The 26,143-nt window shown below is 39.9% G+C and overlaps 2 protein-coding genes across 5 annotated transcripts in view; one reads left to right on the forward strand and one right to left on the reverse strand.

The window, feature by feature from the left end:
- Positions 1-4,836: 4,836 nt before the first annotated feature.
- LOC118926427 (acyl-coenzyme A thioesterase 1) lies at positions 4,837-24,083 on the reverse strand. Of its 4 annotated transcripts, none has more exons than XM_036913259.2 (4): positions 23,906-24,083; positions 11,868-12,493; positions 10,157-10,359; positions 4,837-7,982 (listed from the first exon to the last, which is right to left on the reverse strand). In XM_036913259.2, exons 2-4 carry the CDS (start codon positions 12,451-12,453, stop codon positions 7,380-7,382), a joined length of 1,392 nt encoding a protein of 463 aa, XP_036769154.2. In that variant the 5' UTR covers positions 12,454-12,493; positions 23,906-24,083; the 3' UTR covers positions 4,837-7,379. The 4 variants fall into 4 exon arrangements, with proteins under 4 accessions (XP_036769154.2, XP_057344317.1, XP_036769156.2 ...); XM_057488334.1 differs by lacking the exon at positions 23,906-24,083 and adding an exon at positions 16,225-16,319; XM_036913261.2 differs by lacking the exon at positions 23,906-24,083 and adding an exon at positions 12,693-12,710.
- The window catches only part of HEATR4 (HEAT repeat containing 4), a 42,482-nt gene continuing 39,913 nt past the window's right edge, over positions 23,575-26,143 (forward strand). Inside the window, exons 1-2 of the mRNA XM_036913266.2 lie at positions 23,575-24,568; positions 25,785-25,972. Of these exons, the coding sequence (XP_036769161.2) occupies positions 23,628-24,568; positions 25,785-25,972 (1,129 nt within the window). The 5' untranslated portion in view covers positions 23,575-23,627. The remainder of the gene's footprint in view (positions 24,569-25,784; positions 25,973-26,143) is intronic.

Consider the following 26,143-nt stretch of genomic DNA (forward strand, 5'->3'; position numbering starts at 1 on the left):
GTCCGGAGGTCAGGCTGTGGCGCCAAACCCGCCCCCTGGACGCTTCTCTGCCTCAAACCTGACAGATAGGACTAGGGTGCGGGACGAAAGGCGATTTCAGGAATTTCAGACCATCCTTCTGAAAAAGAAGGGCAGTCTTTGGAAAATGACCATAAAACTTTATAGATGCAATGTCCAGGAATGCTCAACCAGAAATCCCATAGTAAAAGGTGCTGTTAGTAAAAAAGTGACTGCTTATTATACACCTGTTATATCCCAAACACTTTGCATATATAAGGACTGTATTCCTGTCCTTGTATTAATGGAGGAGGAAACTGAGCTCCAGAGGACTTAACAAGTGGCAGAGCCAAGGCTCTGACTTCCGGGTCCAGATAACCACGAGTGGCAGCAGCTGCATGGTAACAGGCCACCTGAGTCCTAGCCTGGGGCAGATCAAGCTCTATCTCCCTGGGTCTCGCAGTTTTTATATATAACAATAACAGAGTAAAAACCTCCCTGATAACAGGGCTCAAATGTGATTGTGTATGTAGAAAAATTCACTAAAGCCCAAATGTAGTATATAGTATCTTACTTCGAGACTTGATTTTGTAATGATTTTTTTGGGCCCAGATTCTCCAGATAGCTTGCTCTCATTTTTCTTTTCAATTCACTTTAAAACTGCTGCTTTAAAAATCTTTGGGAAGATTTTTACTTTCCACAGTAAATTTTACACTTTTGGAAAATAGTGTTGCACATGCTTAATAAGTAATAAGTCTAATTATAAGAGATGAAACTTTAAAACTCTGAGAAAAAAACATAGGACTAAATCTTTGTGACCCTGTGTTAAGAAGTGGTTTCCCAGATGACAACAACGGCACAAGCAACAAAAGAAAAAATAAACTGGATCGCATCACAAGTTAAAACTTTTTTACAAATTACACTATTCAGAAAGTGAAAACCCACAGAATGGGAGAAAATATTTTATTCAGAATATATAAAGAACTCTAGCAACTCAATAAAAAAACATATAACCCAATTTAAAAATGGACAAAGGAACTGAAGTGACATTTTTCCAAAGAAGATACTCAAATGGCCAATAAGTACACAAAAGGATGCACAACAGCAGGAAAATGCAAATTAAAATCATAGAGGTTTCTCATTGGATCTCAAAGACTGTTGGTACTTATACACTCATTATATGATAAGTATACTGTGATATACTCATATAATGTGGCATGGCCCCTTTGAAAAACTATTTTCAGTTCCTCAAATGTTAATACAAAGTTAACATTTGACCCCACAATCCTTCTCTAGGTATATACCATAGAGAAAATATGTCACACAAAGACTTGTACAGAAACATTCACAGCAGCTTTATTCATCATAGCCCATGACAGGAAACAAATCAAGTATCTGTCAATAATGTGGTGTATCTACACAAGAGGATATTATTCAGCCGTAAAAAGGAATGAAGCATTGATGCATGCTGCACCACAGGTGAAACTTGAAAGTATTTTGAAGGACGCGAGACACAAAAGGCCACATATTGTATGATTCCATTTATGTGAACTGTCTAGAATAGGCAAATCCATAAAGACAGAAATTAGATTAGTGATTGCCAGGGTCTAGAGGAGGCAGAAATGAGAGTGACTGCTAGTGGATATGGGGTTTCTTGTTGGGGTGATGAAAATAATTCAGGAATTGAATAGTGGTGATGATTGATAACTGTAAACTAAAACTCACTGAATAGTATACTATAAAAGAGTGAATTTTACATATGATTTATATCTCAATAAAGCTGTTAAAACACATACAACTAAAATTTTTTTGAAGAATGGGGATAAGAAACAACTTTGAAATAATTTTATATCTTATTTTAGTGGCAACATTTTTCTCATTAAAATATTTATTATAATATTTACACAATGCATAGTATACTTTTAGAGTAGTGTAAATTAAAATGCTTCACTATATTTAAAAATACTGTTTACAACTTTCTGAGTTAAAAGTTTAGTTCTAGAATCAGTTTATTTAATACTTGGTTTTAAATGCTTATCTCAGCTGAAAAAATTGCCTTATAGAGATATGTTGAGTAAAATTGAAGAATCTCATCACAGGTTCTAAATCATAATACTTTTCATTTATATGCACTAATTATGCAAGATTTTTTATTAAAAGTCTACAAACTTCCATGATTTTTGGTATCAATGTTTTTCTGGCTGGCACTTAAACATTAAATCATTTTAATTATAAACAAATTAAAATGTGAAGTGGTGGAAGTAAAAGCCTGAATTTAAGAGAATTTAGGAAATTTTAAGAGAATGTGAGGAGAGAAATTGGAGGCAACAAGTAGATACAACTTTTGCTGGGAGTTTTGTGGTAAAGAGGAGCAGAGATATTCAAGAGAAAATGGCGTTGAGAGGTTGGCTTGTTTTTGCTTTTGCTTATTTAAGATGAGAGAAATAGCATCATGTTTTATGATGCTGATGAGAATTATATAGAAAAAAAGAAGAAATGTTGGAACAGACTCCTTGAATAGGCAAGAGGGTATAGGAAATAATACACAAGTAGAAGTGTTGACAAGGTAGGAACATGAACTACTCATTTGTAACAATGGGAAAGAGAGCAGAGTACAGAAGTATGGATGCTTTTAGGTGGGTAACTGTGATGGTGAGACTTTGTGTATGTTCAGTGCTCAGTGCAATACAACGTGAAGTCCTTTATACCTTGGTCATCACAAAGAGAAGGCAGAGAAACTGAAGACATCTGCCCCCAGGTTTGGCAGTGAATGAGCTGACATGATCTAGCCACACTGATTATTGTCAACTTAAGGTTTGTGGATATGAATTTAAAGCGAAACCAACAAAGAAAAAGCAAATACTAAGGGGTAGATATAAACTCAAATATATTACTAAGTACATTAAATGTAAATTAAAAGACAAAGACTATCAGACAGACTTTTAAAAATCAAACTATATGCTACTTATTGGAGAAGACACAGCTTGAATATTAAGACACAGAAAGGTTGAAGTAAAAAGATTAAAAAATATATCCTATATAAACACTAACAAAAGAAAAGCTATATCATAGCTATTAATTCAAGCAAAGTAAACTTTAAGGCAAAAAGCATTATCAGACATTAAGTCATTCCTCATAATAAAGGTATGACAATGAAAAGTTTGCCATACCATATTATATACCTAACAACATTGCCTCAAAATATAAAATACAAAATCATAACTGAATGAAGAAAGAGAAAAATCCACAAATTGGGTGATTTTTTAGTCATCTCAGTGAAAGTATAGAACAAAGAGATTTTATGAATCAATAAGGATATAAGAGATTTAAAGTGAGAGAGTCAGTATGTTTGTTTTTTTCTCTGGCCACATTCAGCTGCCCAGGTGCAGATGCAGAATACGCAGAGTGGGATTTAACTAGGATGGATTTTGCCAAGCCGGTATGAAGAGGGAGTAGAGTTGACAAGTGTTTGTGAGGAAATGTTTGACTGACTAAGGAGCATAGTGAAATGTTTGAGGGATCAGTGAATTATAGACCTTGGTGGGGGTCAAAGAATTTAGTCAAAATACTAGAGACAGTTAGTGAGAAGATAGGGAGTGTGAGAAAGTGGAGTTAGTGATCAGGCAATGGGAGGTTTGAAATGGAGACTATGGAGCAGTCATTATTGCCAATGACCAGGTCTAGGGTATCAGCAAGAGATATGAACAGATGACTTACAGACCGGAGTGTTGGAAATATCATCTACATGAATATGGAAATCATTAAGAATCAAGATGAGAGTTGTGATTTATATTCAGTGAAGGTTTTTTTTTATATCAATCAGAATAATTTACTGGAGGTTCACATCTAAAAACCTTGTTCTAATATGAAACTTCTATTTCATTATGCTTCTCCCATATGTAACATACTTCTACTAACTTTAATACACCATATCATTTATAATTATGTAAAATAATTTTCAAAATACATCATCTCAAACATGAAAATCTTAGTTTTAAGGCATAATTAAATCATATTCAAATATATTAATACCCATAATTAACTGCCTTTTAAAAAAGACTATTTTAAAAGCAATTTAAGTTTGCAAGAAAATTAAGGTGTAGAGATTTCCCTATATCTCCTGCCCCCATATATGCATAGCTTCCCCCTTTGTCAACATCTCCCACCAGAGTGCTACATAATTGATAAACATTGACATATCATTATCACCCAAAGTCCATATTTTACATTAGGTTCACTCTTCGGATTGTACATTCTATGAGTTTAGACAAATGTATGATGACATGTATCCATCATTATGGTATCATACAGAGTATTTTCACTGCCCTACAATAGGCTCTGCCTATTCATCCCTCCCTCTCCCCAGTCCATGGATGGCAACCACTATCTTTAGTTTCCATAGATCTGCCTTTTTCAGAATGTCAGAGTTGGAATCATACAGTTTGTAACCTTTTCAAATTGGCTTCTTTCACTTAGTAATATGCATTTAAGGATCCTTCCATGTCTTCATGGTTTAATAGCTCATTCAATTTAAGTGCTGAATAATACTCTGTTCTCTGAATGTACTAAAGTTTTTTTTATCCATTTACCTAATGAAGGATATCTTGGTTGCTCCCAAGTTTTGGCCAATTTTAATAAAGCTGCTATATAAATATCTGTATGTAGGCTTTTGTGTGGATATAAATTTTTAGCTCCTTTAAGTAAATACCAAGGAGCTCAATTCCTGACTTGTATGGTAAGAGTATATTTAATTTTGTAAGGAACTGCTATACCTAAATGTCCAAAATTAGAAAATTGCTTAAGTTTATAGATTATGAAATACTATCACTATTTAGAAGGCATGGTATAATGCTCATTTAATTATTTTTTTCAGAGAAAAGCACGATGAAAATCTACACGTACAGTAAAATAAACACCCATTTTCATAAAATATAAACATTCATAAAATATGAACACCCACTCATATGTAGAAAAAAACTGGAATGAAGTACACCAAAATTTTAATTATGCTTTCTTTTTCAAATACTTAAACTTTTTATTTTAGAATAGTTTGAGATTTACTGAACAGTTACAAAAAGTACAGAGTTTCTGTATACCCAGCACCGTTTCCCCTCTCATTAGCATCTGACATTACTATATGGCACATTTGTCACAAGTAATGAAATTATACTGATAGAATATTATTAACTAAACTGTATACTCTATTTATATTTTCTTAGTATTCCCCTAATGTCCTTTTTGTGTTCAAGTGTCCCATCGAGGATACCATATTATGTTTAATAGTCACATCTCCTTAGGCTCTTCTTGGCTGTGACAGTTTCTTAGACTTTTTCATGATCTTGGCAGTTTTGAGTAATATAGTCAGGCATTTCACAGAATGTCCATTTGGGCTTATTTAATGCTTTTCACATGATTAGACTGGGGTTATGGGTTTTTGTGGGGAAGACTATAGAGATGAAGGGCCACTTCCAACACATGAACAGTACACAGTATCAACACAATTTATCACTGATGTCATTAACCAGGCTTAGGTAGTATTTGTCACCTTTCTTCATTATACAGTTACTCCCTGTCCCCCTTTCCATACTAGACATTTTGGTAGTGCATAACTAAGCGTAGTTATTTGTATTTTCTAAACTTTCTACAATAAATTTATTTAGAAAAAACCATACACCCAGCTATTCTTCAATCCCATCTGAAATGCCACTTCTCTGAAGTCCTCCCAACCCTCCACTAAACTGGATGTAGTTTCTCCCATCCATATGTAACACTGTCCCTGTGGCACTTTTATTCTGCTGTCTCACCTCCCCGCTAAAATTTATTTCCCTCACTTGTTTTGGAAGAGATTAGAGGATGTGTAGGGCCCAGACTACAGAGGACATGGCCACCCACATTCCAAACACTTTTTTGTTTCTGTCTTGAGGCTCTCTCACTAATCTGGTCCACAATCTTTGAGGACGCCTAGTACTCCATCATGACGAACAGTGGAGAAATTACCATGGAGGATTAGTTAAGCCAGTCTGTTTTTTCCTGCCCAGTGTGCTTAGGAAGGCATATAGAAAGCACAATCAGTAGTGCTAAGAGAGAAAGCCACTTACCCACTATTACATTTCTGGGCATGGGTGCAGGAGGCACCCCTGGGCCCACTGAAGTTAGTGGAGACTGAAAATTATAAGCACTACATTTTCTTCATGTTAAAAAAAAAAACTTCAACTCTTTCATAGCCTTTTGTTTCTTTTAGCTCTTTTCTTCTTTTTCCATCCTAATTAGAGCCAGAGACCACAAGCCTCTAATAAGCACCCTTGGTAAAGAGCTTTTTTCTAAGATGGAATTTTATTTATTTAGGTGCTATCTGAATCTGAGGGAAGATTCTCAGTATTGTAGTGATTTAAAAATTCAATGATAAAACAGAAGAGGAATGGAGATAAAAATCATATAAATAATAATCCTAAGGGAAAAAGACCTAGTTGACCGGTTTACATCTTAAAATCCTCCAGTTTTCTATAATTGTAAATATGTCTGAAAGTGTTATTTTTAAGTATGTTCTTGACGCCTAGACTCCAAAAGTTTAATCTCGTGGTCCATGGAATGTAACCATCAATTTCTAAGCCTTGCTAATTACTTAGGTGAAACAATCATGCTAGTTTATAATGCCCAGTGTATAAATATCTGAATTTTCATTGTTAGAAAGAAGAGTTTCAGATTGATTTTGTTGTCTTCTTCTTTCTTTGACTGACTAAATTTAGCAGATTATTTTTGCCTGAAATGCTGTGGACAAGAGCTTATGTTTGCCACATTCTTTCACTTGCCTCACAGAGTTGTTGTGAGGACTAAATGATTGGCATAAAACAGGTGCCCTGGAAGCCTTAGTTCCTTCCCCAACCACTCTTCCTTCCTGGACCAAAACCTTTGTCGGTTCATGTGGTGCTGTGGCACAAGTTTTTGTCAGGCAAAAGGTGCCCCTTTCCCACCACTTATTTATTTTGCAAAATCAGCATTACTTTTTAAATGGTGTTTATGCAAGAAACACCTTTTTAATTGGTACCCAAATGCATGTTAAAGCATAATGTCTGAAGGGACACATATCAAAATCATTACAAAGGTCATTTTGAGAAGGAGGATGATAGCAGTGTCAGCAGTCAAGGCACAGAAAGGAGACGGCAGACAGCTTTATCAGTAATGTTCCAACATTTAATCTTTAACAAAGTTGTCTCTACTTATGGTTCCCTATACATTCCTGATACTGTTTATTTGTATGGAGACTATTTTAATAGTAATATTTAAGGAGAAGGAATAAAAAAAAATCAGATGAACCATCTCTGATATTCCTTAGCATATATTAGACTCTCACCCTGCTGACCTTCAAATAATGGGCTGTATTTTTAGGAGAGTCCCCCTAACTCTTTACCACCTAAGTGTTTGTGGAAGAAAGTCTGGAGCTGCTTCCAAGCATCTACCTGGGCTCTGGCATGAGCCCTAGGCTCCCCTCCCCAGATGGTAGGACTACCCACCAAGGTGTGCAGGGAGGCCCGGCACATGGGGAAGTAAGGAGGCTCGATATAGTGCCCTGCCCCTGGGTAACAGATGATCTGGGGTTTATCCTTCCCATGGGCTTGTAAGCGTTTAGAGGCCTCATTGGCATAGAATTCACTCTTCCAGTTGTGGTCATCTTGACCTACAAGGAACAGGAAGGCGCAGTCAGCCCTTTCCACAGGAATGAGACTCTTCTGGTCAGGTCCTTCCAAAGGGCTGTTCAGGACATCCAGAATGTCTGCAAAACCATCTTTGGTCACTTTGATTCGATTTCTGTCTGAGCCCAGAGGAGGAAGGAGAGTCTCTCTCTTGTAGTGTAAGGCTCCCCCAACATTGGCCACAGAGCCATTGATGATGACAGCAGCAGTGATGCCCTTCAGGAAGGAAGCCATGGAGAGGCAGAGATCGCCCCCTTTGGAAATTCCAAGCAGCCCAACTCCTGGACCCTTTACCTGAGATAAGGACACAGGAAAAAGCAGAATGAGTCCATGAACAGTGCAGTGTGAGAAGTGCCTGGAATTGAAGTCAGGTGGAACTGACCCTGAATCTGGACTGTACCATTTACGAAGGTTTGCAACCTTGGGATATTTACTTAATTCTCCCTGTCTTCCTTTCCAGTTTCTCCATCACCATTTTTGGTAACTTCAACAACTATGTGGATGATCTACTAAATACTTTGGCTTCTCAGGTCCTTGACCTCCATACCTCCAACGATCTTTTCTCTATCCCACCTCAGCTACCCGCTCGAACTGTCAAAACCTAAACTGAGTCGTCACCAGTAAATGCATCATCTCCAAAATTTCACCTTCAAGCATTCTACTCTGATCACCATGTTAAATACTTCCAGTTTAGCCCTTCTAGTACTACCCATTTCTATCTCTTTGGGTCCTTGACTACCACTTTTTTCACCATCAATACCTCTCTCATGTCCTCACTTCCCACCTTATCCAGTTTAGACTTCAAACTTTATCATTATTACTGCTCCATTGCAAGCATACATAACTCCCTTAATATCCCTCTTGCTCTGAGCATACTTGCCTGGAAAAGTGCTAATAACTTTGGTTAAGTCCACCCATTCACTTCCTTCAGGCCTGCATTTGTGCAGCAATGATGGAGGAAAAAAATACACATTTGTGCTAACAGATTACTTTCATTTCATGACCACAAATTTCAAATAAACATCCATATTGCCCATTAACCCTGCCATACTTCCCTGATGTTTGCTTTCCAATTCTAAAGACCACCGCATACCTTTTCCCAACTCCTCAAACCCCTTAGCCCCAATCCCCTTCATTATCAGCTCTTCATGGAAAAAATAGAAGCTATCCAGTAGGAACTCTTCCTCATTTTCTCCTGCCAAGTTTTAGTTCCACATGAACTCAAGCCGTCTTCCCTCTTGTTTCTAAAGAAGTTCTTATCAATGGCCATCCTCTGCTTGTACTTGGGATCCCATCCACTCTCATTTTCAAGGACTTCACTCCTGTAGTTACTTCCACTTTCTCTCTCCTCCATCACTTTTTTTCTCTACTGGCACATTCCCACCAGTGTACTTAGTGCTCTAATACCTCACGAATTTTAATAACAACCTCTCAACCTCATAGCTGCTCTGCCCTAGTTTTCTACTCTTTTACTGCAAAATTCATGGGAAAGGTTTTGTGTCATTATTCTTACTTGTCTTCTATTTTCTACTTGAGCCCCTCCAGGCTAATTCGGGTTTGCACTATACCACAAGGACTGCTCTTGTTAGTTACCAAAACCATATATTATAAATGACCATTTCACTGACCTCTCAACAGCAGTCTTTTTTTTCTGATGGTTTCTCCAACAGCACTATGACTGGTTTCAACCATTTATTCCTCATGAAAGTACTAGGAACTAAGTGATATTATTATCATCTCAATTTCAAGGAGGAAAAAGAGGCCCCAAGGTCACAGAGCTAATAATTGGTGAAATCAAAACTCAACTCTTCTCTAGCTACATGTTGTGCTTCTATCTACATCTCTAGCTACATCTTACCTAAATCTAGGGTTCCATTATACCCTATCACACCTTTTCTAAAGCTCCAAAGCTCCCATCCACTCTAAGCTCTGACTGAATTGTAAAACAGACAAGGTTTATTGTCTCTTTATAGTTATTTGTTATTTATTGTTATTTATAGGGATCTTCTCTCATACCCTGAGCCTAGAATCCTCAAAACACTTCCCAGTATTCAGGTTCTCTGGCTCCCAAGTTCCTGCTTTACAACTTAATACTGTGCCCTTGGAGGGGCACAGGAAGAGAGGGTTGTTAAACACACCATTTAAACTGGGCCTTTCTGGAGACAGTAATTCCCTTCCCCTTTCCCTCTACTCCTGTGTTAAACCCAGAGTTCTCAAATGTGTTTGGGCTCCCTATGAAATACTATAAAACACTGAAATTTAGAAATGCCATAATACCAACTACAAATGTCTTTATTAGCAGGAAATACAATAACATGTAACTGCATAGAAACTGTCTAAGAAAAGTGACTATAAAAGGTATTGTGTGTAGAGGGTAGGTAGTGGTTGTCATAAGTTTGTCAGGTGCTATGAAAAGCAAGAGCATTTACAACCTTATACATACACCACAAAACTTAAGAAGTTCCAACCTCAGCATGTTTGAGCAGGTAGTTCACAGCTTCTTCAAAGTACTCCAGGTGGAGGGTCTTCATGTCCTTGGGAAGGTCTTCATAGTTATAATAAGCCAGAGCCAACACAGCAAAACCCTTCTCAGCCAGCAGACTAGCTCGATATTCCACAAGGCCACCTCCAGCTCCAAAAATGTCCACAATCCCAGGAAAGGGCCCAGGTTCTTTGGAAGAAACAAAACACAAAGCTAAGTGTTCCCAAAACTCTTGGTTTCAAAAGCCATTTGTGGCCTCCTTGGTGAAGCCAAAGTTTCTACTGACAATCTGAAAGGCTGGAGGACCCCTGGTCTTCAAAGATCCACAGAGTGGCATAGGCTAAGTCCACATTCCCCTCTATTCCCAGAGCCTCAGTGTCCCACCAATATTTACAAAGAGTATGTATTTTGTAATTTAAAGTATTTACAGACAACAAAAACAGCAAAATCATTGCCTCCTCCCCCCACCCAAAACTGACAGTGCCAAATACTAGTGAGAATATGGAGCAACTGGAACCTTCATACTTTGCTGGTGGCAATGCAAAATGATATAGCCCCTTTGGAAAACAGTTGGGCCATTTCTCGTAAAGTTAAACATACACTTACTTTATGACCCAGCAACATCACTCCTAGGTATTTACCCAAAGAAATGAAAACTTGTGTTCACACAAAAACTTGTATGCAAGTGTTAGTAGTGACGTTGCTCATAATCTCCAAAAACTTGAAATGCAAATATCCTTCGCTGGTGAATGAATAAACAAACTGTGGTATATCCTATAATGGTGTACTACTAAGAAGCAATTTGGAACCACTGATACATGAAGCAACATGAATGAATCTCAAATACATTATGCTAAACTTGAAAGGCTACATACTCTGTATGAATCCATTTATTGGATATATTCACCTTTTACATAAAAAGTGTATATTTAACATGCAAAATTTAAATAATAATAATAATAAAACACTTTATATCCAATACTTTAGGAAATAACTCAGTACTAGCCATTGAAGCCCCTGGTACCTTTGCCCTTCCCTCCGGTTCACTCATCCTGAATTGTATCATTCTTTTGATTTTCTTTATAGTATTGCCAGGAGTTAATTGACATCGCCAACTTTCTAAATAAAAACAAATTGTTTCCAGGAGCAGAGGAATAACTGTATTTCTTTAGCAGTGTATGTGAGTTCCTCCACATACTTGCCAACAGTTGGCATTGTTAGACTTCTAGTGAAATGTATTGTTTAGTTTTATTTTGCATTTCCCTGGTTCCTGATGAGGATAAGCATCTTATTGGCCAATTGGTTTTTATGTAAAATTATCCAACAATTTCAGATTTCCAGTTGATAGCAAGAGGACTTCCTCTTACATGCTAATTTTCTTGAGCTTTAATATACTGTGGGAGTTAGAAGCAAAGAGCAAAATTGAGACACTAAAAAGAAACAAAAAAAAACATGAAACTACCTGTAAATGTTTAAAAACTTATGTCTTTAGCCTTCCTTATGATGTCTTTTAACTGACCTTAGTTTTGGACCGGCAGAGCCGCCTTCCCAGCCAGCTTTACATTCCATTCGTGTCTCCTTGACATTTTAAGGCCCCTCGGACCGCGGAACTCTGGGAGCTACCTCCTTGCTGTCCGTTAAAGGCGAGGAGACACTAGGAAGGCAGGTGGCAACAGCCTGGGACGTGGGGCGCTCACCTGGCGGCAGGAAGAGCGTGCCGCGTACCCGGCCGGCGCGCACCGGCTCCCGCCGCACCCCGGGTCCCAGGAAGACGCGCTCATGCACCGCGTGGCCAAGGAGCCGCCCGGCCTCTTGCTCGTGGCCGTCCAGCACCTCCAGCTCTACGGCCATGGGCGTCCGCACGTCCCGCTTCACCAGCCGCAGCAGGGGTTTCTCGGGCTCCAGGGCCCAGTGGAGCCCCATGGGCTCGAGCCCCACGAAGCTGCCGCCCAGAGCGGGCGCGCGCGTGAGGTCCAGCAGGCCTGCAGCGTCGGCGCGGTAGTGCGCGTGGGCCCGGAACAGCGCGCCCTTTTCGTCGCGCAGGGATGAGCGAAGCGTGATCGTTTGTTCCGGGGCCAGGCCTCGCACGGCGATGCGCACGGGCTTGTCCCAGAGGCTGCGACCCGCGGGCTCCAGCGTCACCGTCGCCGCCGTCCGGGCAGGGGCCCAAGAGACTGGGCCAGTAAGCCTCAGTTTTGGAGGTCCTGGCATCCGCGCCTGTCCCTTCTGGCCCCATCGGCAGATTCCGAACGCTCGCACGACAGTGAGAGATGAGGCCACCATTTTGCTGCTTCGTTTCTGATCTTGGATCAGTTGAACAGGGCTGTGGAGACAGAAACTGGTTAGCGACCCTCTAGTGGCAAGCTGACTATCTGCAGGCTAAGCGTCCAGGGGCCCAGCAGCCTGCTTAATTGAGATAGGAGGGTCAGAGTCCTTGACAATCAGTGGTCTACCTTTAAAACATGAGAACAGATATACATGAGCTTGCTTAAAGCCTCCTGAACAGAAAAACCTGCACTTATGTGGGAGAAGAATATATCCTGGTTCTGCCTCCTTGGAGCTCTTGGGTGCAGTGTTGGCTGGATTAGGGCTGGCTCTGAAGGAACATGCCACCTGGCAAGTATTCAGTTGCCAAACTCTTAATGGCTTACGAGATGCAGAACTGGACTTTCATCACTCTGTTGAGTATTTCACATCCATTAATAGTCATAAGGCTTTTTTTAAAAAATGTGCACCCTGGTGATTTGCTCACACCATCCCACATCTAATGGGCCTGATGTCTTAATATATGTGTGACCTCAGCTTCATTCTTTATAGGTGTAGAAATAGCCAAATGAGACAATAGTTTGTTTTTTTTAATTATACTGGACTCCTGTGTTGCTTCATTTAGGTAAAGGTTACCTCCCTCTTATCCTGGACTTCTCACTTGGTTTCCTACTTTTTCATAAACTATGGGTTCCACCCAGTTGTGGATGTTTAATCAAACTTCAGGCCCCTTCCAAGGCCTTGTACTTGATATCACATTCATAATTTCATATTTATTAAAGAAACCTGCCAGTTGTATAAACTCTAAGCCCAAAAAACCTGTGTGTGTCATTGCTCCCAATAGGGTTGCCCTGGAGAGCTTTTGAAAAGACAAGCTTTTTTCCTAGTTCCGAATGTTCTCATATTCCTATTGGTCATTAACCATGCAACTCCCTGCAGCTCTAATTACTTTTATACTACTTCTGTGCGGTACTTTGCAATGTATTGTACATCAGAGTCTCACTAAAGATCATTGTCTAACCCCATACACAAAAGTAAATTCAAAATGGATCAAAGACCTGATGTAAGTCATGAAACCATAAAACTCTTAGAAAAAAACATAGGCAAAAATCTCTTGGACATAAACATGAGCAACTTCTTCATGAACATATCTCCCCAGGCTAGGGAAACAAAAGCAAAAATGAACAAGTGGGACTACATCAAGCTGAAAAACTTCTGTACAGCAAAGGACACCATCAATAGAACAAAAAGGTATCCTACTTTTTGGGAGAATATATTCATAAATGACAGATCCGATAAAGGTTGACATCCAAAATATATAAAGAGCTCATGCACCTCAACAAACAAAAAGCAAATAATCCAATTAAAAAATAGTCACAGGATCTGAACAGACACTTTTCCAAGAAAGAAATTCAGATGGCCAACAGACACATGAAAAGATGCTCCACATTGCTAATCATCAGAGAAATGCAAATTAAAACCACAATGAGATACCACAGCACACCAGTAAGGATGGCCAACCATCCAAAAGATAAACAACAACAAATATTGGGGAGGATGTGGAGAAAGGGGGAACCCTCCTACACTGCTGGTAAGTTAGTTCAACCATTGTGGAAAGCAGTATGGAGGTTCCTCAAAAAACTCAGAACAGAAATATCATTTGACCCAGGAATTCCACTCCTAGGAATTTACCCGAAGAATGCAGCAGCCCAGTTAGAAAAAGACAGATGCACCCCTATGTTTATCGCAGCACTATTTACAATAGCCAAGAAATGGAAGCAACCTAAGTGTCCATCAGTAGATGAATGGATAAAGAAGAGGTGGCACATACACACAATGGAATATTATTCAGCCATAAGAAGAAAACAAATCCTACCATTTGCAACAACATGGATGGAGCTAGAGGGTATTATGCTCAGTGAAATAAGCCAGGTGGAAAAAGACTAGTATCAAATGATTTCACTCATCTGTGGACTATAAGAACAAAGAAAAAAAATGAAGGAGCAAAACAGCAGCAGACTCACAGAACCCAAGAATGGACTAACAGTTACCAAAGGGAAAGGGACTGGGGAGGATGGGCCAGAAGGGAGGGATAAGAGGAAAAGAAGGGGCATTACTATTAGCACACATAATGTACAGGGGGGGTACGGAGAGGGTGGTACAACACAGAGAAGACAAGTAGTGATTCTATAGCATCTTACGCTGATGGACAGTGACTGTTATGGGGTATGTGGGGGGGACTTGATGATATGGGGAGCCTAGTAAACATAATGTTGCTCATGTAATTGTAGATTAATGATAGCAAAAAAAAAAAATCCTCCTACGTAGAACAATTCAGGTCCGAAGAATAGAAAAGACTCTTTTTTTATGAAAAATACTTTGATTCCAAAACTGGCAAGTTCATTGCAAATGGGAAAATTATCATTCTGTTATGAACATAGATGCAAAAATCCTTAATAAAATATTAGCAAAAAAAAAAAGAGTAATAAAAAAACTACCCCAAACTGTTGTTTTTTAGGCTTTGAGGCATTATGGATACTTTTACTTTCTTCTTTGTCCAGAATTTCTATTAGAAAAAAACATGGCTTTTACAATTAATCCGGTTAAAAAAATGATGGTAATATGAAAACATAAAATTTACAAATTTAGTCATTTTTAAGTGTGTAGTTAATTAAGTACATTCATGCTGTTGTCCAACCACCACCACCGTCCATCTCTAGAATTTTTTCATCACCCAAACCAAAACTGTACCCATCAAACAGTAACTCCCCATTCCTCCCTTCCCCTAATCCCTGGAAATCACTATTCCACTTTCTGTGTCTTTGAATTTGACTGTTCTTAGTATCTCATATAAGTGGAATCATACAATTTTATTCTTTTGTGCCTGGTTTATTTCATTTAGCATACTGTCTTCCAGATTCATCCACATATATAGTTTATATCAGAATTTCATTCCTTTTAAAGCTGAGTAATATTCTATACACACACACACACACACACACACATATATACATATATATAAAACCATATTTTGTTTATCCACTCATCCATTGATGGACATTTGGGTTATATGCACATTTTGACTATTATAAATATGCTGCCATGAACATGGCTGTACAAATATTTGTATGAGTCTCTGCTTTCATTTCTTTTGGGTATATATCCAGAAGTGGAATTGCTGGATCACATGGAACCACAAAAGACCCCAAGTAGCCAAAGCAATCCTGAGAAGGAAGAATAAAGCAGGGGGCATCTTGCTTCCCAACTTCAAGCTCTACTACAAAGCCACAGTAATTTTTTTGAGCAATGTTAACCAGTGTTTTCATATTTAATTATTTAAATCTTCCAGTCTTTTTATCTCAGAGAGCATGCCCTTTCATTCTTTTCTGAGGGTCCCAGGGTCTGAGCTCAGCTTAAGCCCAGGCACTAAAAGTCAGTACTCAGGTTGGGCAGTAACAGAAGGTGACCACCTGAATATCATGGTCCCAGGTCAACTAGACAAACAAAGCTTTATGCCCAGAAATCTTCCCAGAAATCTATGTCAGGATAAATTAGTTCTTTTCACAAGGGGACTCCTGAAGACCAGTATTCTATAGGCCTGGAGTCTTACTATCAGAAATACAGGACTTGAAGAATCCCCTGGTAAAATTAATTTATTGGCTAATAATCTAGCCAGGATTTCTGGGGCAGGGGAGATGGAATTTAACTGTATGAAGGAAGGGGATTAAGTAGGGGTGGGGATAAAAGGGGAATAGAAAAGACCCCAAAGACAGACTAATTCTACTTTACCATTTGTTCAATCAGCCTGGTAATCTGAAGCATGTCAGAGCTGGATATTCAGGTGTTCCCTGCTTTGCTTCTTTCTCAGCAGAACTTATGAAACCCTATGGGGGAAAAAATATTGAGCTGCATAGAGCTAGAGGTTTTTTTTTCTAAAGATGACCAAGAAATCCATTTTGCCACTGATAATTAAATACAATGCAATTTCTCAAAGTTCATCTTACAAAGAAGGAAATTTAATAAATAGCTTAAGATAGGGCTATTAGGGTTCTGCAAGTGGAGTCATGGAATTCTAAAGAGGCAGCTTGCCTAGTAACCAATATAAACAGCTTTGGAACCCAAGAAACTAAGGAAGCTTAAAGATGAACTCTGCCTCCTTGTGAAGACTGTGTTGGAGGCCATTCTGAAGGTAATTTCAAAACACTGCTGCTTTACAAATATCTGAAAGGAGCTTATTAGCATCAGCTGACTGATGAGAGGCAGCCTGAAGTAGGTGAAAAGATTTTGGATTAGGTATCAAAAGGGTCAAAATATCGAAAGTATTATTTCAGGTACTAGCCAGTACTGTGATCTTGGTCATGTCTCTTCTCTCTGAGCCTCAGTTTTGAAATCTCTAAGATAAAAATGTTGAAACAGATCATCTTATGGCAGTTTCCAGAGTAACCTGAGGAGACAGCAGTATGTCTGTGTGAGTGCATGGCAAAGCTGGGAATTAGAAAGTAAAGGGGGGAAGAAAAATGAAGGGAGCTTTCTGATGAGAAAGAGGCAGCAGAACAGAGGAAATCTGAAACAAGCCAGGTTAAGAGGCTGTGTTCCCTGATCCTGCTCTCTCCATTAACCAAGCTTCCTTCGTACAGTCCAGATACCCCTTGGGGCTGTAGTTTCTCTAATGTAAGGTTTATAAAAACCTCTGAGAGCTTATTAAAATGCAGATTTCCAGGCCTTACTTGCAGCCTCCTGAATCCGTATTCTGGGGCATGGAGCACAGTAATCTGCATTTTAACAATTTTATCAGGTGATCTTGATGCAGAAGTTCCTTTAACTATATCTAATAACACTGCCCCAAAAGCGACTGTCCTCTCTTGGCACACCCTTAAAACTTCAGAATCTGTGGATGGAGCTGAGAGTATATTACTTTTTAAAAGCTATCAGAAGATACTATGCTAAGGTTTATTGCTTTTTAGCCTCTTCTGTGGTAGTTTCTATGGTTTTAATAACAGGAAGAAAAAAGCAAGACATTACCCCTTTTAACATGAATTATTCGGCCCACTTCAATGATTTCTACAAAATAAAGGTATCAGACCAGGGGGTGAAGGTAAGGGACTGGGAAGGTAAATGAAAGAGTGGAACTGTATCTGGAGCCTCTGAGTTATCACCCATGTTGAGTCTAGCTTCTTTTATCAGGCTTTAACTGGAAGCATGTGGCCTAACCCTTCCATCCCCACCTGTTGGTCTAGCCAAGTCCCCAGATGTGCAGAAAATGATGGTGGTAGCTGCTCACCAGACTGCAGGGTCTGCTCTGATGTAGTTACGTCAGGTTTCAGTAGCTGTAGGATGCCACTTACTCAATTTCTTATGCTGTCTGTGCACAGAAGCAGCTGGGGCCTGCCACTCTGCTTTTGGCTCTAAAGAGCTGTTTGTTGGGAGAGGGCATTGCCTTGATGTAGGTCCTGGTAACATTTAAGTCTGGATAATATAGAGCCTCCAAACTCCACTCAAGGTCTTTTCTTCCCTCTTTATGCACCTTTTCTTTTGATTGCCTAGGACTCCAATATATTCCTCAATTATTCTCTAATGCCTAGTGCATCTAACTGTGGGACCATGGAGACTTGCCTTCTAAGGGACAGTAGTCCATGCTTTAAATCAATAATAACAATTCCTCACAGTTATGTAATACTTTGCAGCTTGAAAGAACTTTCATACATGTTCCCTAATTTTGACCTTCAAATCAACACTAAATTAGAGCAGGTATCAAACTCTACTTTCCGACTGGCAAACTGAGGCAAACCAGGAATACTGAATCATTTGCCCAAGATAACATATCCAGATTCTTGGGCAATCCAAGAACCTGGTTTTACACTTGTCCCCTGACTCTAAGTCAGTCCAGGACAAGCCTCTTTTGATCAAACCTTATACCATGTGTTTTCTTTCTTTTCAACAACATCATATTAGATGACAGTAACTATTCCTTGTGATTTATAATAACTGATAGTGATAATAAGGTATTCTTTCTGGGATATTGGCATTGTAACCAAAGATTCTGTATGTCACAAGTTAAAAGGCATGTATATGGGGACACCCAAAATTATTCCATATAGGTAGTCATCTTCAGATGAAACCAGTTCTTAACCTGTTTTTCAAGTGTTTAATATCAAAATGCCCCCTGCCTTAGGAGTAAGATATTGACACACTGATATGTTAAAATGATAGAATGTTCTATTAAGGCAATACACAAGGCAGGAGAACACTAATAGTTTGCATCTAACAGTTCATTTTCAACCTGTGAGAGTAGGTACTGTTTCAGGAAAAACACCTTCCTGTAATCACCCTCAACGCTTACCCTTATTTTTTTAGTCTAACTTTTAAAAAACTCAGTGCCCCTGTGGCCACATTGCCTTCATGGTTGTGAACAATATTAAAGTTAGTCCTATGTGCAAAAAATCCTGGAGGGAGATCTTATCAATCTCATGTGACTTAATCTGAGTAAGGTTATCAGTTCTGGCCTACTGACATCTATAAAGCTGGCCCTTAACAAAAGAAACACACCAAGAGGTCAGAGTTAATATATGGGAGACTGTGGAATAAATCAAACCCTATGGAGAGAAGGTAGTGTACTGGATGTTATGAAGGAAAAAGAAACGAGTCAGGTCTGGTCTAAGGGACACCTTGCATGCAGGACAGGAAAGGCAGGAGTTAGCACTAAACACAGTAGGATGCAGAATAATGGTCTTGCCTTCGTGCTGTGCAAGAGGAGGCTTACATGCCCCTGGGAATGGCAAGGCCAACACAGTGAGTGGTAGAGAGAGGAGCCTAAGCCAAAGCAGCACACAGATTAAGTGGTCCACAGCTGGAATCTGGCAGCCTGGTTGGAAACCTGACTCCTCTACTTCTGGCCTATGTGATCTGAAGCAATTTTCCTTATCTCTCTGAGCCTCAGCTTCTTCCCATACCCAATAAAGACCATAGTATCTTCTCTATTTAAAGCCCTTTGCAAAGTATAGGCATAGATTTTTTTATTGTCTTGCTTTGTTATGCTTTGCAGACATTGCATTTTTTACAAATTGAAGGTTTGTGGCAACCCTGATTTAGGCAAGTCTATTGGCGCCGTTTTTCTACAAGCATTTGCTCACTTCATGTCTCTATATCACATTTTGTAATTCTCATAATCAAACTTTTTTTTTAAGAGTGGATTTTTAAAAATTAAACTATTTTTAATACAATTTTATGTTGGTTTCCAATGTACATCACAGTGCTTCAACAGTTCCTGTGATAAACTTATATTGTGATTGCAAATTATTGTGCTCCTTTATACCTGCCACCCCACCCACCTTCACCCACCCCAACCCCTCCCCCTTGGTAACCACTAGCCACTTCTCAGTGTCTATGAGTCTTTTTTTTTTTTAAGGTACCATTCATATATACTCTTATGAAGGTTTCACATGAAAAACAATGTGCTTACGACATTCACCCATATTATGGAGTCCCTCCCATACCCCACTGCAGTCCATCAGTGTAGTAAGATGCCACAGAGTCACTACTTGTCTTCTCTGTGCTACAATGTCTTCCCCATGTCATAATCAAACGTTTTCATTATCATATTTATTATGGTGATCTCTGATCAGTGATTATGACTTGCTGGAAGCTCAGATGATGATTAGCATTTTTTTTTGGTATTATTAATCTACAATTACATGAGCAACATTATGGTTACTAGACTCCCCCTATTATCAAGTCCCCACAACATACCCCATTACAGTCACTGTCCATCAACATAGTAAGATGCTGTAAAATCACTACTTGTCTTCTCTGTGTTGCACAGCCCTACCCATGCCCTCCCCCACACTACACATGTTAATCGTAATGCCCCCTTTCTTTTTTCCCACCCTTATCCCTCCCTTCCCAACCATCCTCCCCAGTCCCTTTCCCTTTGGTAACTATTAGTCCATTCTTGGGTTCTGTGCTTCTGCTGCTGTTTTGTTCCTTCAGTTTTCTTTTGTTCTTATACTCCACATATGAGTGAAATCATTTGGTACTTGTCTTTCTCCACCTGGCTTATTTCACTGAGCATAATACCCTCTAGCTCCATCCATGTTGTTGCAAATGGTAGGATCTGTTTTTTTTGTAATAGCTGAGTAATATTCCATTGTGTATATGTACCACATCTTCTTTATCCATTCATCTACTGATGGACACTTAGGTTGCTTCCATTAATTGGCTATTGTAAATAGTGCTGCGATAAACATAGGGGTGCATCTGTCTTTTTCTAACTGGGCTGCTGCATTCTTCGGGTAAATTCCTAGAAGTGATATTCCTGGGTCAAATGGTATGTCTATTTTGAGCTTTTTTGAGGAACCTCCATACTGCTTTCCACAATGGTTGAACGAATTTACATTCCCATCAGCAGTGAAGGAGGGTTCCCCTTTGTCCACAACCTCGCCAACATGTCTTGTTGTTTGTCTTTTGGATGGTGGCGATCCTTACTGGTGTGAGGTGATATCTCATTGTGGTTTTAATTTGCATTTCTCTGATGACAAGCGATGTGGAACATCTTTTCATGTGCCTGTTGGCCATCTGAATTTCTTCTTTGGAGAAATATCTGTTCAGCTCCTCTGCCTTTTTGTTTGTTGAGGTACATGAGCTATTTATATAATTTGGATGTCAACCCCTTATTGGATATGTCATTTACGAATATATTCTCCCATACTGTAGGATGTCTTTTTGTTCTGCTGATGGTGTCCTTTGCTGTGCAGAAGTTTTTTAGTTTGATATAGTCCCACTTGTTCATTTTTGCTTTTGTTTCTCTTGCTCAGGGAGATATGTTCAGGAAGAAGTTGCTCATGTTTATGTCCAAGAGATTTTTGCCTATGTTTTTTTCTAAGAGTTTTATGGTTTTATGAGTTACATTCAGGTCTTTGATCCATTTTGAGTTTACTTTTGTGTATGGGGTTAGACAATAATCCAGTTTCATTCTCTTACATGTAGCTGTCCAGTTTTGCCAACACCAGCTGTGGAAGAGGCTGTAAATCCCCCATTGTATATCCATGGCTCTTTATCATATAGTAATTGGACCATATATGTTTGGATTTATATCTAGGCTCTCTAGTCTGTTCCATTGGTCTATGGATCTGTTCTTGTGCCAATACCAAATTGTCTTGATTACTGTGGCTTTGTAGTAGAGCTTGAAGTCAGGGAGCATAATTCCCCCTGCTTTATTCTTCCTTCTCAGGATTGTTTTGGCTATTCGGGGTCTTTTGTGGTTCCATATGAATTTTAGAACTATTTGCTCTAGTTCATTAAAGAATGCTGTTGGTATTTTGATAGGGATTGCATTGAATCTGTGGATTGCATTGACTCTGTAGGTTGCTTTAGGCAGGATGGCCATTTTGACATTATTAATTCTTCCTTTCCATGAGCACAGGATGTGTTTCCATTTAATGGTTTCTTCTTTAATTTCTCTCATGAGTGTCTTGTAGTTTTCAGAGTATAAGTCTTTCACTTCCTTGGTTAGGTTTATTCCTAGGTATTTTATTCTTTTAGATGCAATTGTAAATGGAATTGTTTTCCTGATTTCTCTTTCTGCTAGTTCATCATTAGTGTATAGGAAAGCAACAGATTTCTGTGTATTAATTTTGTATCCTGCAACTTTGCTGAATTCAGATATTAGTTCTAGTAGTTTTGGAGTGGAGTCTTTAGGGTTTTTTATGTACAATATCGTGTTATCTGCAAACAGGGACAGTTTGACTTCTTCCTTACCAATCTGGGTGCTTTTTATTTCTTTGTGTTGTCTGATTGCTGTGGCTAGGGCCTCTAGAACTGTGTTGAAGAAAAGTGGGGAGAGTGGTCATCCTTGTCTTGTTCCCGATCTTAAAGGAAAAGCTTCCAGCTTCTCGCTGTTAAGTATAATGTTGGCTGTGTGTTTGTCATATATGGCCTTTATTATGTTGAGGTACTTGCCCGCTATACCCATTTTGTTGAGAGTTTTTATCATGAATGGATTTTGGGTTTTGGATTTTGTCGAATGCTTTTTCAGCATCTATGGAGGTGATCATGTTATGGTTAACGTTTTTTAGTAATAAAGTATTTTTAATTAAGGTATGTGCATTTTTTTTAGATATTATGCTATTGGACACTTAACAGACTATAGTATAGTATAAACATAACTTTTATATACACTGGGAAAACCAAAAAATTCTTTTGAGTATGTTGAGATATTTGCCTTACTGTAGTGGTCTGGAGCTGAACCCCCATATCTCTGAGGTATGTTTGTAGTTGTCAGTTAGGATTACTAGGCAAAAGAAGTGCTTCAGAAAGAAAAATTTTTTAGAAGGGCTAAATCTAGGCATTTGTTCTCTACAGTGTTTTCCATGCTTGCTAAATCCTGGAAACAGCTTGCCCAGTAATTAAGAAAGTGCCAAGGTGATTACCTACTTGATAAAATATTCTGTAGCTATTAAACATTTTAACAATTAAGACTTTAAGGTAGAATTACAGAAAAGTGCTAGGTGATTCCAAAGGATAGCAGAGACAGGAGACATGGTCCTTGGGCAATGCAGTTAGAGGGCCAAATATTTAACAAAGTCAGGTGTCAAAAGACTGATAGTTAAAATAAGTGGTATGGACTAGGAGTGATTTATAAAACCAGTATGACATGGAAGCTTGGATAGCTTAAAAAAGAGTTATGCAGCAGGTAGGAATTGAGCTGGGCCTGAAAAAATGTATGAAATTTGTATCAAGTATAGAGGAAAGGTTATTTCATATAGTAAGCACAAAAGGAAGCTCTACTATGTGGAGGGAGAAATACACAGAAAAGAGCTAGGAGACTTGAGAGGTTACAGGTCAGGACAAGGTCATAAACTGGGGTTACACTTATGGAGAACCCTGAATGCCAGGCTAAATTGTCTGAACTTTATGCTATAAGCCTTTTGAACACAGAAAATGCAACATCTGAGGAAAATTTGGCAGCATAAGATATTATTGAAAATCAGTTATCCCTCTGTAAGGAGATAAGGAGCTGAGCTTTGGGAACAAGTGTGAGTACTGGAAGCAAGGGTCTGATACAAAGAATATTTAGAATGTTACACCATTTCTTTTTTTTGTCCTTCTAACTCACGTTGCTTGCCCCCCACTGGGCTATCAACTTCTGACTAAGAGCTCTCACCAGTTCCTCCCATCACCTTAACAGGTGTCTAGTCATGCCTCCAGACCCTGTGTCTGGACCAAGAAGTGTGGAAGGAAGCACTAATGGGGAAACAATGAGCAGGACCCAGCAAGGAAAGACCTTCCTCTCCCACCATTTCCATCACTCACTCCCCCCACGGCTGGGATGGGGTATGATTTTCTCCTATTTAAAACCAAGAAACAAGGAGGAGTGTGCCTCCATTTCCAGTGTGCCTCCAGTCTTCCACTTCAGCCCAAAGCACTGTGCATACATTAAGGACCAATATTTGAAAAGGGCTGCCACAAACCTTACCTTCTCTAAGGAGGTGGTATGGCAGCGAGGGCTGCCCAGCATTCCTTACAGCCAGTATAGCTTTGACCATCTCTACAATGCAGACAACATCATCCAGCCTCCCCAGATCAGGAGGACCCGACATGAGAAACCCATCAGCTTCAAGTTCTTAAATTCTGCTGGTCCCTCAGCAAGGGTCACTTCCAAGGTTGTGAAGACAGAAAGCTCGGCCAGTCTTAAGAAGCAGCTGAAGAAATCAAAGCCAGCAGCAAGTGAACTCCAGGAAACACCTCACCTTCTCACCCGCCATCCCCGCAGGGACCCAGACATGCTGGATCTGTCACTTTCTCCAGATGTGAACCTGGAGATGGAGGCCTGGCTTCCATCTCTGGAGGAGGCCAGAGCCTGGGAAGCCATCGTTCTAAAAAAGCTAAACAAGTGCACTGCCCGATGGATCCAGAACAAGTGTCCTCTAAGGCCTGGTGTATTCCCCAACAAGTGGCAGAGCTTCCTGTGCCAGCAATACGACTGGAGCCACATCCGGGATGAGTTCACTTCCACTAGTGACCTGGAGCTTTGGAAACAGCTGGAAGCAGAAGAGACAGTGGAACTTGAGGATCAAAGTCTCATCCTGCCCACCGGGGAAAAAAGGAAGCCAGAGCTGCTGCTTCCTGTTTATTATAGGTAGACTGGCTGGGGCCTCAGGCATGCTTTTGAAAGTCCCTGGTTCTCCTGCAAAGACCCCTGGGTTGGTTCACACTGCTTATTTCAGAACACACTCACCCATCAGTCGCTTGTGTTTTCCACTGCCAACCTGCTCTCTAAGATCTCCTTAAAGTGGTGTTTCTCTACCTTGGTGCCACTGACATCCTAGGTTGGACAATTCTTTGTTGGGGGTCGGGGGGCTGTCTTACATAATGTAGGATGTTTAGTAGTAGCCCACTGGAGGCCAACTGCATTCTTCAGTTGACAACCAAAGACAAAGTCGCCAGGCATTGACACATACCCCGTTGAGGGACAAATTGCTCCCAGTTGAGATGCACTGTTTTTAACAGGGACTGGTTCTCAGCCTTCCCCAGAATAGCAGAACTGGGCTGTTCTGCTGATTCAGTTACTACCTAAATGCTCCCAGAAATGTATCCATGGTAAGAGTAAGGAAGGCAGGGACCTCATGGCTCTGAGGTTTGGTCCTGCCACACTTCGAGTTAGGGGCCAGTGTGTCACTGACGAGCAGCAACTCAGAAAACTAAAAGACCAGAGAAGAGAGGATTACTGCATGTTTCTCAGATTGTGTCCTTCTCATGTATAGCTACAGGGAAGACCAGGGCTATTATAGTAATAGCCCTGATAATCAAAACTAAAAAAGTGGAAATCCATTTATTTGTTCATTCATTGGACAAATATAACTGCATTCCCACCACTTGTCAGGTATTCTTTGACATACTGAGAATACAATGTAAACAAGACAGACACGGACCTGTCCTTTAGAAAGCTTACAGTGGGGTGGACAGACATTAAATAATCACACACATGATAAAGCAAGGTGATATATGAGGCAGGTTCCCTTCCCTAAGTCCATGAAACTCTTAAGAGCACCGAAGTTAAAAATGGGTAATACTGGGAGCATGGCTGCTCTATTATGCTGTCCAGTGGCTGCAGGAATGACTCCAGAAGTGGCTCCACTGGGAAGGGGGAAGATAACTGCAGACAGACTCTTCTGACAGCTCTATTTTCATTTGGCACCTTGTGGTTAAGACCAATAGTTAAACATAGGTGTTCTTTAGATGCTCATGTGTATATGGGCTAAGCTTAAAGAGGAAAGGGAGTGGGCTGTGGATTCGGTGGAAGTGGGGAGGTCCATCTCCTACCATTCCCTCCTCTCCCTCTTCCTCCTGCCAAGATTGCCCAATCACTTGCCACAAATGCAGACATGTGAAACTATGCCTGACAATAAGACCACTGTGGATATCAATGAAAAGAGGAGTATCTGCCAGCCCCCGAACCAGAGCTACTTCCGACAGGCGAATCTCCGAGCTGGAAAGTTTGCTTACTCCACAGACAACACCTTTGAACAGGAGATTTACTTTGGTAATATACCTGGGGCCCTGTGGTGGGGGGGTGAGGTGGACATGGAGCAGGGAGGTGGAAGGCACCTGGGGATAAGATGTCTTGGGTGTGGGTGAGAGAGGTCCTGATGACCCAGGTGTTCAAGGCAATGTCCCTTGATTATTGGCACAGGAGTTTTTGGAGGGTTGGAGG

This window comes from Manis pentadactyla, chromosome 11 (genome assembly GCF_030020395.1).
Source record: "Manis pentadactyla isolate mManPen7 chromosome 11, mManPen7.hap1, whole genome shotgun sequence".
Taxonomy (NCBI): domain Eukaryota; kingdom Metazoa; phylum Chordata; class Mammalia; order Pholidota; family Manidae; genus Manis; species Manis pentadactyla.

What these genes read in the sequence shown, in the direction of transcription:
- LOC118926427 (XM_036913259.2), bottom strand. Translation starts at nt 12,453, where the DNA reads ATGGTGGCCTCATCTCTCACTGTCGTGCGAGCGTTCGGAATCTGCCGA. An exon ending in CACGCTCTTCCTGCCGCCAG is followed by an intron (nt 10,360 to 11,867) that starts GTGAGCGCCCCA and finishes TTTCTTCCAAAG; the next exon opens with AACCTGGGCCCTTTCCTGGG. An exon ending in ACCTGCTCAAACATGCTGAG is followed by an intron (nt 7,983 to 10,156) that starts GTTGGAACTTCT and finishes TCCTTATCTCAG; the next exon opens with GTAAAGGGTCCAGGAGTTGG.